The sequence below is a fragment of the Telopea speciosissima genome, chromosome 6 (assembly GCF_018873765.1).
Source record: "Telopea speciosissima isolate NSW1024214 ecotype Mountain lineage chromosome 6, Tspe_v1, whole genome shotgun sequence".
Lineage (NCBI taxonomy): Eukaryota > Viridiplantae > Streptophyta > Magnoliopsida > Proteales > Proteaceae > Telopea > Telopea speciosissima.
Window position 1 is genome coordinate 12,861,060 of NC_057921.1, and position 14,239 is coordinate 12,875,298.

Sequence of the window (14,239 nt, forward strand, 5' to 3'; positions counted from 1 at the left end):
GCAAGAGTAAGAAACAAATTAAAATGGCCAGATCGAGAGCTGAAGTGGAATATAAAGCCATGGCTCATATTGAAACTGAACTGATGTAGTTAAAATCCTTTCTCAAGGAACATGGTCTTCCCATCAATAAGCCTATTGAAATGTATTGTGATAATCAGACAGCCATGTACATTACTCGCAATCCTGTTTTCCATGAACGGTCTAAGCATATTGAAATGGACTGCCACTTTGTCACAGATATTATTATGAGGAAATCGACCTCCACTCTATTTGTAACTTCTGCACATTATAGAACTAAAACTCGCGAGATTCTCAGTTTTTCAAGACCTCAAAACGAGATCTCATACGAAACAAAAAACTACTCCATCTCGGTGAGATTCAGGTCGAGATCTCGACCCGACCCACATCTCAATCCATCCCCCTTTATATTAGTACCAGAACTCGCGAGGGAGTGGAGATCTAGACTCTGTCTTGACCAAGAGGCTGTTTGGGAGAAGCTGCAACTGGTTTTTCACCATTTTTGAGCTGGATTTCGTAGGGGAAGCTGCTGCCGACATCATTCAGCAACACCACAGCAAGATTTGTGCATGATTTGTACTTCTTTGCATCAATTTTGAAGAACATTTGAAAGGTAAACCATTTTTTCCCCGAATCTTTTTTTTTTTCAAAAAAATTTGTTCAAACCTTGGTTGATTCTTGTCAATTTAATATATGTTATATAACTTTGAACGATCTATCAATTGATGGAGTCCGAATTTTTTTTCCTTTTTTTTTTTTTAATAAAATTTTCTGCAAAAAAAATGATTATTTTGAAGAAAAATAGGATGAATAGTGATTGTTTGGAAGTGATTTTCACGTATGTTGGACACCTTTGAATGCTCTACGGCCTCATGGAATCATTTTTTTCACCCAAAAATATTATTTTATTTTCCAGAATTAATAATAATATTATTAAAATTTTAAAAAAATATGATATATTAAGGAAAAATACCTGTTTTTATTAAAAAATTATGTACAACATATGTACCATACGTCCAAATTAAAATGGTGTCAAATACATCATTTCATTATAATGTTTTATAATTTAAGGTATAAATTTTTTTAAAAGAAATTCTAAATTTTATTTTTAACTAAGAAATCAATAATAGGGTTAGGGGATAAATATGAGATAGCTTTTTTTTTTTTTTTGGCAGATAAAAAAATATATTACCAAAGCGGGAGATCAAAGAGGGAGGAATATACAAGGGGAAAACCGAAAAAAGGGGGGGAAGGCCCAAACCAAACTAAGAATGGGAATGAGGCCGTACAAGAGCACTATCTAATCCCCAAGAAACAACAATATGCTTGTTCCTTAGGAAATCACAAAAGGGCTTTTTGGGGAGAACAATCAACTTAGAGGAAACATCCAAAGAGATGGCTTTCCAAATCTGATCAAAGGACCCGGAATTGGAGGTTCATCTCCTAAAGTCCCTCTCCATCCAAATGTGGTACAGGGCTGCGCCAAACACTAGCTTACCGATACTGTCACAGATAGAACATCCAGGGAAGGTCATATCCATCCAGAGCCATTCTCTAGCAAAGGGGAGAGGTCTCCTACAGCGAGGCCAAATAGAAGAAGGGCTTTCTGCCAGATAGTAGAGGAGAAAGGGCAAGCAAAGAAGAGATGGTAAGTGTCTTCAGAACCATTCCAACAGAGGATGCAAGAAGGGGAGACACGGATTCTACGGTGAAGCAGGAAGGCTTGGGCGGGGAGGCAAAGGCTGAGGGTTCTCCTGGCTTAGAAGCTATGGCGAGGGGTGTAACCTTTGAACCAGACTAGCTTGTGCCAAAGGACAAGAGGGGCCTGGGTTCTAACAAAGTTCCAAGCAGATCTAAAGCTAAAGAGGCCATTGGGGGAGGGGAGCCAAATAAACTTGTCCGAGCGAGAGAGGGGGGATGGGGGAAGGGGGGGAAGGGAATGCCAGATCAGGGAAAGGGGGTAAGGGGGGAGTGGGGAGGGGGGGACCAGGAACCATGAGAGATAATGGATGAGAAGGGAGCAGTCTTGGGGATGCCGGTGGAGTAGATTGATCTAGCCCCAAAGAAGTTGTAGAGGATCCCATTAGGGTGCCAGGGGTCCAGCCAGAGAGAGATGGAGGATCCATCAGTAATATAGGAGGAGGTGGCTCTAAGAGCCAAAGGGCGGAGGAGGAGGTCTTGCGCCAGACCCAGGAAGAATCAGAAGGGGAGGGGACAATCCAGATGGAGTCATTCTTGAGGAGATGAGAATAGACCCAATGAACCCAAATGGAATCATGCTTGGAGGAAATCTTCCAAATAAGGTTAAGAATTCCACCCGTATTGGAGTCGCGGATACGGTGAATGCCAAGGCCTCCTTCAGATTTGGGGAGGTAGATGGACTTCTAGCTAATTGGATGGAGGAATTTGGACGTTTCCTTCCCTTTCCATAAGAAAGCACAAAAAAGGTTCTCCATGGATTTGATGGTAGATTTAGGGAGGACAAAGACACCACACCAATAAATGTAGGATGATTGGAGGATCGATCTAATGCATTCCAGCCTACCCGCATATGAGATAGCTATTTGATTGTTCTAGTAACTATGATTGTGTTTAATAGTTACTAATACAGTACTTTAAGTCTTTAATATATTACTTTAAGTCTTTAATAGTTACTAATGCAAACTTTTTTATGTAACAATGTAACAAGTAAGACATTTGGTACACAATGGGGGACCGTACTGATATAGCATGGCAACATGGAACCCCGATGTCGGAAGATAAAAAGAAGTCCAAGTGTAGATATCGTGGGAAGTTGTTAAATTCTAGAGGAGCCACTAAATTAAAGCAGCATTTGGCGGGTGGTTATATGGATGTTCTCAAATGCAAATGTTCCTTATGAGGTGCAACAGGCCATAGCATAGCACATGACAGGAGGAGGAGAAAAGAAAGCTGCTAGGGAAAGGCAACAAAGAGAGTTTGATGAGGCAGTGCTAGAGAGGCCTGGACGCCTGGTGTAGAGATCATTGGAGATGATACTGGATACATGCCTCCTCCTGGTGAGTTCCAATCAAAGGCTGAGTGGAGAATCTACCAGCAGACTTTGGCAGAGAGTAGACAAAGTTTTCATTTTGAGAATATTAGAACATTTGAGCAAGCAAGAGGAGCTGGTGGATCTGGCTCAGCAGCACCAGTGCAACAAGATGAGAGAAGAAGCACTAGCACAAGACAGAATCCACATATCCCACGGCCCCCAACACGACCATGAGTACATTCCCCAAATCCCATTATTGAGTAGGATCCATCTATGTTCAAGCAACAAGATGCCTAACAACCAACCATAACGCAAATGTATGGTAGTAGACAAGAAGAAGCATGGGATCCCTTAAGTAAGTTCATGTTCTATAATAGCATTCCACCTCATATAGCACAAGGAATATACTATTATGCATTCCTTGACGCTGCAGGGAGGGCTGGCGTAGGATGGAAGGGGTACACACCACATGAGTTAATGAATGTATATTTGCCCAAGGAACAGAAGGAGTAGCAAGAGTACATTAATAGTCACAAGCCAAAGTGGGAGATGTATGGGGTTACCATTATGGTTGCTAGTTGGACTGGACGTACTACACAATCCATTAGCAATTTCATGATGAGTTGTAATAGAAAGACAGTATTCATGAGGTCTGTGGATGCATCGAAGGAAATAAATGATACATCATATTTTTATAGGGAACTGAAGCAAGTGGTGGAGGATGTAAGAACAAAGAACGTTATCCAAATTGTAACGGATAACAGATCCAACTTTAAAAAGGTTGGGGTAAAGTTGATGAACAAGAAGAGTAAGAGCATCCACCTCTTTTAGACTCCATGTGCAGCATATTCCATTGATTTAATGTTGAAGGACATGGGGAAGAGAACTTTGGTGTCAAGTGTGGTTAAGATGGCAAGACAAGTGACCACATTTGTATATAACCATGTTTATGCTTTAGCCATGTCGAGGGAAAGATGCAATGGCGATTTAGTGAGGCATGGTGTCACTCGATTTGCCACCAATTACATTGCATCGAAGAACTTTCAGACGAAGGTGGTAGGTCTGAGGTCTATGTTTGCAAGTGAACAGTAATTTGGTTGGTAAGGGTCGAATTCAGAAGAAAGGAGGGCAGCACAAGAGACCATTGCAAGTGACTCATTCTGACTTGACTTGAATAAAGTTGTTGTCATATTAGAGTCAATGGTGGCAGTACTAAGGATGGTTGATACAAAGAAGAAGCCTACCTTGCCCCACATTTATGTTGCCTTTCAAAAGATGAAGGAAATGGTCAGAGCTGCAATACCCTAGAGTGCAAGGTTATACACTAACATCATTGATGATCGATGAGAGAAGCACATGAGTAATCCATTACATAAGCTGGTGAGTTCAACACTTCAACATACTTTACACTTTTTACATTTACATATTCAAAACTCAAAAGCATTAAGTCACTAACAAGTTATATTTGTGGTTTCCACTTTACCAGCATACTATCTGAATCCAAAGTATCAGTACTCGCATGATCTTGGGCTAAACACAGAATTGCTAGAGGCAGTTTAAAATGTTATTGAGGAGTTGGAGCCCAATGCATCGACACAAACTGAGTGCAATGATGAGGTGAGAGTATGGGACTTGGTAATTTGGTAGTAAGTAAAAGAATGTAATTACTAAATAGTAAATACTAACGCCTCTAACAATGTTTGAAATTTGAAATAAAAACTTATCCAATACTTTAGAGAGGCCACAACAAGTTTTAGTCGAAAAGCTGCAGCGGAGGGTAAACAAAGTCAAACCCTAGTAGGTGGCATGGCATTACATTTATGAATTATAATATTATCCCTTTAAGATATACATATTCCTAATATTCTATATTTGTAATGCAGCCAATTGGTGGATGCTTTATGGTACAAGTTCACCCAACCTGAGGAAGATAGCAATGAGAGTGCTCGCATAGACTTCTTCATCCTCCGGATGCGAGCACAACTAGAGTGCATTCTCATTGATCCACTCAAAGAGGCTAAACAGATTGGATCACAAACGACTAGAATAGCTGGTATATGTGCATTACAATATGAGAGTAAGGATGAGGCACATACGTGAAAGAATGGACACCAATGATAGAAAACCCATCGAGCTAGCCAACATTTTCCAGGAAGACTGATGATGATGAGGATCCCCTATTTCAGTGGGTGAAAGATCGTGGTGCACCAGATATGGATCAGCCTGGGGGTTGCGACCGCAGTCGAAACAGATGTTGAGGAATATATGTCGAAAGAGGGGCGTGTGCATTCAGAGTCATTAAGACCTTTTGAGGCTGCAGCAGGAAGTATTGATGATGATGATGATGATGATGGTGGTGGTGGTGGTGGTGGTGGTGATGATGGTGATGACCTTGCTGGTGATGGTTGTAATGACCCTGCTGGTGGTGGTGGCGTACAGAGTGGTGGTTATTATGATGATCGTCATGAGGGGATGCGCGAGCAGCATAGTTGTCATGGCGCCGCCATGGCGTCCTGGCGCTGGGGGAAAGGGCATATCGAGATCCGCCATGGTATATGTATAAATATCGAGGGATATGGCTTCCATGGCGTCGCCATGGCGTCGCCATGGACGCCATACCACGATATATGGGTATGTCGACCGATATTTGAACATTTAATGTATGAAAGTCAGATTTATATATATATATTTTTTTAAAAACGATTTAATAACTTAGATGCTTTTTCGTTAATGTGTATTGGAGGTGTAACTTTTTCAAGTTACACCTACAATACACATTATCATAAAACTTAAATAAACATAATAACTTATACTCTTATAGTCTTATAAGGTTATACCCTAATGGGGGAAATAGAAAATTAGAAATCGCAAAAGGAAAATCGAGAGGAGAGGGATCGTGACTCGTGAAGCGGCAACGGTAACTTCCTCGCTTCTGCAACTCTCGAGTCTCGCGGCCTTGAACAAGTTCGAAGTTCGAACTTCTCCGGTTCTCGGCAATCTCCAGGACTCCAACTCTCCAAGTAAGTAAATTTTTAATTTTTTTAATTTGGATCTTCTTCCTCCTCCCAGCAGACGCCCATGACCTTCTTCTTCTTCTTAACTTCTTCTTCTTGATTCTTCTCCTCCCACCTCCGGTAGTGATTACCCGATAGTATCTTTTTTTGTAATTTTTTCTCTTGCCTTGCTTCCTCCTCCCAGCGAGACCTCTTCTTCTTCTTCTTAACTTCTTCTTCTTGATTCTTCTCCTCCCGGCCTCCGATCACTACTACGCCATGAGTATCGTTTTTATTTTTATTTTTCTCTTGCCTTGCACAGCCACATTTACACACACACGGTGGGAGAGAGTCGAGAGACAGGGGGGATTTATTTCGATTAGTAGTCCTCACTCTCGACTCCTCTCGGTTTTTATTTTCTTTTTCTTTTTCTTCTTTGCTTGTACGATACGGAGACAGGGGACATAGTCGAGAGACGAGAGGGGGAGGGATTCATTCCGATCAGTCTTGTAACCATAGCCTTCTCGGTTTTTTTTTATTTTTCTCTTTTCTTCTTTGCTTGTACGATCCGAGATTCACAGAGACAGGGACATAGTCGAGAGAGAAGGGGAGGGATTTATTCCAGCCAGTGTTGTAACCATAGTCCTCTCGGTTTTTTTTTCTTTCTTTTTCTTCTTCTTGCCTTGCAACTAGCTTGCTTACGATGCTGAACCTTGGGACTTCTTGCCTTGCATTTTTTTTCTTCTTCTTGCCGCGATGCACACATACACGATGTCACACACAGAGACAGGGAGAGAGTTGAGAGACGAGAAGGGGAGGGATTTATTACAGCCGAACTATCTCTGTTTTTTTTTTTTTTCCTTTTTCTTGCCTTGCGATTGCGGTTGGTGCATGATCAGAGAGAAGGTGTTTGTTTTTGATTTTTCTTCTTCTTACCATGCACACAGCCACAGGCCCACACACACAGTTACACTTACACACACAGAGACAGGGAGAGAGTCGAGAGACAATGGGGGGAGGGATTTAATAATTATTACTTATTACAGCCAGCAGTCCATCACTATTCACCGATTTCACTCACGCCTCGCCACACTCACAGTGTCACACACACAACAGCAGCAAGCACATATTCAACTCCATAATTTCAGTTTTTTTTTTTTCCCCTCCATCCATTAATGTTAATCTGCTAACAACCAGTACTTGGATTTTATGTTTTGACTGTATTCCATCCTAGTTCAGCTTAATGTTAATATGCTAAAAATCAGTTTAATTGTTTTTTTTTTTGTTTTGTTACCTTTGTAGTCTACTAGTGTCTTTCACTCAACTAATGGATGGTTCTCCACCAATTAGTAGTGGGGGTGAAAATATTGTAGAATCTGGAGCTACTCCAGGATATGATCCAAGCGAAGACCCAGAAGAAAGGCCAAATCAAATGACCCTGGGTGGAAGTATGGGTATTGGCAGATCTAACAAACAAGAATGTTGTTAAATGCACCCTTTGTGGCAAAGAAATGAGTTGTGGAATTAAAAGATTGAAGCAACATTTGGTGGGTGGATATGGAGACGTTATTAAGTGTACCAAGACGAATGATTCTATTTCTCAAGTGATGAGGGCAGCTCTAAAAAAAAAAAGAAGAAACAAATTACGAAGTATTGGATGATGATGATGGTGATGATAATCTTGTAGAAGTTGGAGGGCAAATACAATCGAAGATACACTAGAAGGACAATCCCGGACTCACATGCTAGGGTGGCTCCTAGCTGCGGGACAATTGCTAAGAAAAGAAAGGTTACTCAGCCTCAAGTAAGGGGTCCCATGGATGCTCATGTTAGACGGACTCTGAGCAAGTAGTCAATGAGAGGCATAATAGTAGTTCTACTCGGACTACTATAGAGAACCGTTTTAGGACACCGAACAAAAAGCTAGAGTTGATTATCACATTGCTAAGTGGTTGTATCAGCAAGGTATCCCATTCAATGCTATTAAGGCAAGGACCTTTGAGGTGATGTGCGAGTCTATTGCACAATATGGTTCTTTATATATTCCACCTTCATATCATCAAGTGAGAGTGCCATTGTTAAGAAATGCGTGAATGAAACTGCAGAGATGAAGAAAAATATGAAGAGTATTGGAAGCGTATGGGTGCACTCTTATATCGATGGATGGACAGAGATAAAGCGGGAAGGCACTTAATTAATTTTCTCGTTAAGCGTCCCGAGGGACTTATTTCATGGGATCTGTTGATGCATCCGGTATGGTTCAAAGTGCACAAATGCTATTTGAATTGCTTGATAGCAAAATTGATGAGATTGGTGAGGATTATGTCATTCAAGTTGTGGTGACAATGCTTCAAACTATAAGTTGGCTGGTAAAATGCTTATGGAAAAGAGAAGAAAGCTATACTGGACTCCTTGTGCAGCCCATTGTTTAGACCTGATGTTGGAGGATATAGGTGGTCTGAAAGACTTTAAGAATGTGATAGGTAAGGCAAAAAAATAACCACCTTCATCTACAGGCACACACGTCTTCTTGATGCAATGAGGAAAAGAACTGGACAAAAAGATCTTGTGAGAGCAGCAGCTACTAGATTTGCAACTGCTTGTTTGACATGTCAGAGCTTAGTTAGGCATAAGGATGCATTGAAGCATTTGTTTATTTCTCGATGAGTGGAAGGGTTCTAATTTGTCAAAGACAGATGGAAAGAAAGTGGAAGAAACGGTGTTTCTTTGTACCATTTTGGAACACTGTGGAGGATTTTATTAGAGCATCGAAGCCACTTATTGTTGTTTTGAGGATTGTTGATGGTGATGAGAGGCCTGCAATGCTTGAAGTTTATGTTGCTATGGAAGAGGCAAAAAAGAAAATACGTGAACATTTAGCACATAAAGAACGGCTGTGGAAGAAAATTATAAGTATCATTGACAGGCGTTGGGAGTGTCAGATGGAGCGTCCATTGTATGGAGCCGCACTATTTCTTAATCCCGGAAAATTTTTCATGTTCAAGGAAAATGAAAATGGCGAACTGATTGCCAATCTACACATCTCATTGGTTGATGTCATGACCAGATTGGTAGTTGACCTCGCTATACAAGACAAGATAACTTTGCAAATTGATGATTATAGATATTCAAAGGGTTGTTTCGGGAGGGATATGGCGATTAGACAACGGACAACCATAAATCCTAGTAAGTAACTTAGTATTTTTAGTTTGTACCTACGTTGTATGCTACTATGTCTATGATGTATTACTATTAATTCAGTTTTTTTATTATATTTTTATAGTTACTTGGTGGAGTACAAATGGAGGTCGTGCTTTTGAGCTTTCAAAGCTTGCACGACGCATACTAGGCCTTTGTTGCTCTTCTTCTAGTTGCGAGCGCAACTGGAGCACATTTGAGTTTGTAAGTATTAAGTATTAACTTACATGATTACATTTACTTTTAATTTATTTTTTAGACTTTTTTTTTTCACTTTTGTTATGTCTTTTTATTGAAAAATGACTTTTTTGTTCTCTCTTGTTTATGAATTCAGATTCATACCAAAAAGAGGAATAGACTGGAACATTCTCGTTTGAATGATCTAGTCTATGTTCAATACAATAGCCGCCTCCATGAAAGGTTTCAACAGAGACGTGAGCTGGAAGGCAAAAACAAAACATATGATCCACTAATTCTTGATGAGCTGGATTGGTCTAGTGAGTGGATGGTTACCCAGTCAGAGGAAGATTTAGTCCATCCCAATGATGATCTCACGTGGGATGATGTTGGTAGAGCAATGGGGGCATCAATTGAAGCCCCCATCCGACCAAGGAGAACTCAAGCATCAACCTCTAGAGCCGATGTGACATATTCACGCCGTGGACATGCTAGAGGGAGAGGTAGCTCAAGGATGGCTGATGTTCAGGATGACTCTGAGCTAGATGAAGATGAGGAAGAAGAGGAAGATGATGTGAATGACGACGAGAATGTCGTAGATGACTATGTTGGTGTCGAAGAGCCACGACAAGAAAATCTGCCAAATGCAGATCTTTTAGATGAATATGATAATTAATTAGTTTTGGTCCTTTTGGATATTATGATTATGGATTATTTAAACTTTGAAGTTTGAACTTTAAACTTTGATCTTTGAAGATTAGTTAAGGACTTAAAGTTATCTATATTTGGTTGATTACTTGACTTTAATAATTTGATCTTTGATTCCTATATTCAGTTATCTATCTTAAATTATTTTTTGGCTTTTAAATACATAATTTCCTCTCCTCTTTCATCAAATTCATATATATTAATATATACCTATTACTTTGTTCAGGTTGCTTTGCTCCAAATCACACACACTGAAGAAAGACTATTGCTATCAAGCTTCAGTAACCAGGTTAGCCTATCATTTAATTTTTACTATTGCTTTCAATTATTTGATAGGTTATCTATATTTTCAATTTTTCATACTTTCATATACACTAATGGATATTAGTTACACTTTCATGAATTAAACCATAGTGGCATAGTATATTAGTAGTAGTGTAGTACACTTTCATGTTGATTTTTGATGTTATAGGACATATATTATGGCATACTCAATGACATTAAAAATAGAGAAAATAAAAAATTAAACATGGTCGACATGCTCGCCATGGCAACGCCATGGCGGGCGACATGTCGATATATCGACGTGACACCCTTCCACCGACTTGGATCGCCGTGACGCCGTGACAACTATGGCGAGCAGTACCAGTATGAGGTGGAAACGCAGGCGAGGAATGTGCGTAACACAGGTGAGTCTCAGTTTACGCATGCCACACAGGATCGAGACCATGATGCCCCGCTACATACAAGAGAAAGAAGGGTCGCAAACAGTCACAGGCTCAGGATTATAACACGAGTATGAAGACCGTGCTTGCGAGTTTCGGAAGCGTGAGTATCGATACTACTAGTGAGCGCCAGTCGTGGCATTCATCTCAGCCTCATTATGACTATGGTTATGGACAGGAGACCACCGGTTCTGAATATAGTGGCTATGGGCAGCCGCAGTCAATACACTATGACCATGACTTCGACACTCGGAGCACTAGGTCAGGGTTTGTTGACAACCTATTCATAGTCCCAACCCAGCCATACATGCATTCGGATACCGTGTATCGATCCCATTCTTCCCATTGCAACCGCCTCTTCCAGTTCCATACCCTAGGATAGGGTACCTTCAGATAGCTGATGACAACACTTATGCAGGCTGTGTGGTAGACTACACTCATTTTTGGCGTGATTTGACACGGGAAACTATGTGGCACAATTTGAGCTTTACTGGCATCTGAAACATGGCTTGGAAGACTAGATATATCTCATATATGTTAACATTGAACTTTACATTCGTAATGTTTATTTAAGTTGTTCAATATTAATTGTACGATTTGATTGCTTTTAATTACTAAATTATGTGTATAATAAGGCCTATTAGTACGTATGGATCGAAAACTTGACCAAAACCTGTCGAAACCGTCGAGTTGTCTCGGTTTCGACAGGTTCCGAGGCGAGTTACCGTGTAGCTTCAAAAAATCCCAAAACTAGACATGGTTTCGACCGTTTCGATTTCGGTTTCGGTCGAAACTTGGTCGAAACCATAGCCTTTTAAATACCTTTTTCCTTGGCAAAACCTCATTTCCCTTTGCTATCTTCTTTTCCCATTCAAAGCAACAACCATAGTTGTCATGGCGGCGCCATGGCGTCCTAGCGCTAGAGAAGTATGCATAACGGCCTACGCCATGGCTTCCCTCTTCGATTTCTTCTTTATTTCTTCTTTCCCTCTTTGATTTCTTCTTTCCCTCTTCGATTTCTTCTTTATTTCTTCTTTCCCTCTTCAATTTCTTCTTCCTGTCTCTCTTTCCTTCTTTGATTTCTTCTTCCTGTCTCTCTGTCTCTGTTTTGCAACTAAGAAGTCGCCAGATCTGATTCCAGGAATTAAATACTCCTTGTTTAGTTGATTTCTGTGATGAGTTCTTGCTGGAATTGATAGAACATGATGTGGTGATGCTTTGCCTGAAGGTTTAGACTAGACCGAGAAGAGTTGAAGGAGTTATCTCCTTCGTACTGCGCTGTTTTCCGTCCCAGGCTGAAGTTGTAAGGTTGAAGACAACCATAAATCCATAATCCAATCGTGGGTTATTACAAACCCTTATGTTTGCCTTTTTCCTAAAGTACCCTTCTCTTCTTTTATTCCCCTTTGTCCATACTTTACACATCCCTCCAAGTTTACCCTTAGTCGTTAAATCAAAACCCTTTTATGCCCTTTCTTAGATTCTGCTTAATTACAAGATTGCCATCCTTAAAACTTGAGAAACAATAGAGAAAAAAGAAAACATGGCTTGAGTATACATCTATTAAAACATTAAAAATAGATAAAATAAAAAATAAAACATGATTGACATGCTCGCCATGGCGGGCGACATGTCGATATATCGACGTGACACCCCTCCACCGACTTGGATCGCCGTGACAGCTATGGCAATGACAGAAGCTCTTCTTCACCTATCTTCTTTGGAATTCTTTAGGTGGATTTGCTTGGTTTTGGCTGGAATTTCTTCATAACCTTGCCATATCAAAGTTATTTTTGCATCTTCTTCTCCATTCAACTCATCTCTTCATAACCTTGCCATACACTTCCTTCTTTCTTTTTTTTGGGGGGGAGGGGGGTAGAAATACACTAATGAAAGGGGTGAAAAGGAAATGCAATATCCAAAGGACAAAGTGATTTTTCTAAAAGGTTTGGAAGAAGGCAACCCGTAATTCCGTGCCATTTCGTGATAGTCCAAATTATGAGATCCACCCTCCATGCTGCTTAAATAAAGGATAACCTAAACAAGATTGATTGAATATATCTAGAATGACCATGATTTAAGTTCATGGTATTGGTTCCAGGATCGATCACCCTGGAAATCGTTATGGGATTCGATAAAGATCAGTGTATCAGCCGGCATCGGAAGTTTTTTTATGGAAAGTTCTAAGTAAGGATTTGAGTACTAAGGTGAGAGTTCCAGAATTTTAAAGCATATTGATACTTTGTGGCGTGTGAATAAAGGATTGGCATATTGATACTTTGTGTCTGTATCGTATCAGCGTGTACGTTAGTAAACTTGGGTCAATAACCACAAGTACTATTTTCAGTGATGTTTTGGTGAAAGTAATTCTTGGATTGTGTTTAAAATGTAAAAAATAGGCAACCTGCAAAAAATCAGATCTAAAAAACCATATTTTTGGATCAAAACATTGGTTTCCCCATCAATGGGAAAAAATCTCTGGTTTCGACCAAGTTTCGACCGAAACCTATCAAAACTCGACTTTGGCCAGGACGAAACCTAGTCGAAACCCGAGTTTTTTTTTTCCTTGTTAATACATCATTACCGACCTAGGGTCCAACGCGAAACTCCTATTTAGAATTTGTTTTTGCAAAATCTGATAGTGTCATTGGGTTTAAATGGCCTAAAATAGGCTGAGTACCAAGTTTCAGCCCCAAAAATAGGTCTAAAACCCATCAAAACCAACCATCAAGTTGAAAAAACAAAAAATTACCCCAACTCGAGCGAGATCTCGCCAACTCAGATATTTGGCTGGTCGAAACCTGTATTCGAGACGAGTTTTAGTTCCTCGCTGCTCATCAGGTTAGTAACTTGTTTACCAAAGCTCTGTTCTGGAAATTGCAACTCCTACCAACCTCTTTAACCTAAATGTGATGCCAACACAAAATCCTTTCCTGTTCATCCTCTCAAAAGTTCATCACCTTCAGATACCCAAATTCTACAGATTATATAGCATCTCTTGTCTCAGCAGCACCTCTAATTTCCCAAACTCATGTAAGATCACAGTTTGGCTGCTTTCAATGGTTATAAATTGGCATTCATCAGAAACAACTTACGTAGAATTATCAGCAAGCATTCCTACTGGAGTTCCATACACAGTACTAGAATTGATGACAAGACAAAAGACATACCCAGCAAGAGACACAACTACTACTGTTGCTGGGCCAAAAATAAACAAAATAAATGAAGAGTTCACAATGGAGAAGTTTTGTTATTCAAATACCTGCTGTTCAGTATCTTCATGATCAAGGTGTGACAAATAGATCAGTGTTTCCCTCATGATCTACAATATTGAAATGGTCAAGCAGAGCCAAAGCAGATATATACAGAAGAAAATCCAAAAATGTACATATTTAAAGAACAAAAAT

The 14,239-nt window shown here is 40.1% G+C and overlaps 1 protein-coding gene across 5 annotated transcripts in view; it reads right to left on the reverse strand.

Annotated features, from left to right (window-relative positions):
* Positions 1-14,239, reverse strand: part of LOC122664318 (protein EXPORTIN 1A-like) — a 100,771-nt gene that overhangs the window by 38,743 nt on the left and 47,789 nt on the right. For all 5 annotated transcript variants that reach the window (XR_006333325.1, XR_006333323.1, XR_006333324.1 and 2 more), the window contains one exon: positions 14,095-14,154. Coding sequence is in view for 2 of the 5 variants with exons in the window: in XM_043860089.1 (XP_043716024.1) it covers positions 14,095-14,154 (60 nt within the window). In the remaining 3 variants the exon portion in view is untranslated. The remainder of the gene's footprint in view (positions 1-14,094; positions 14,155-14,239) is intronic.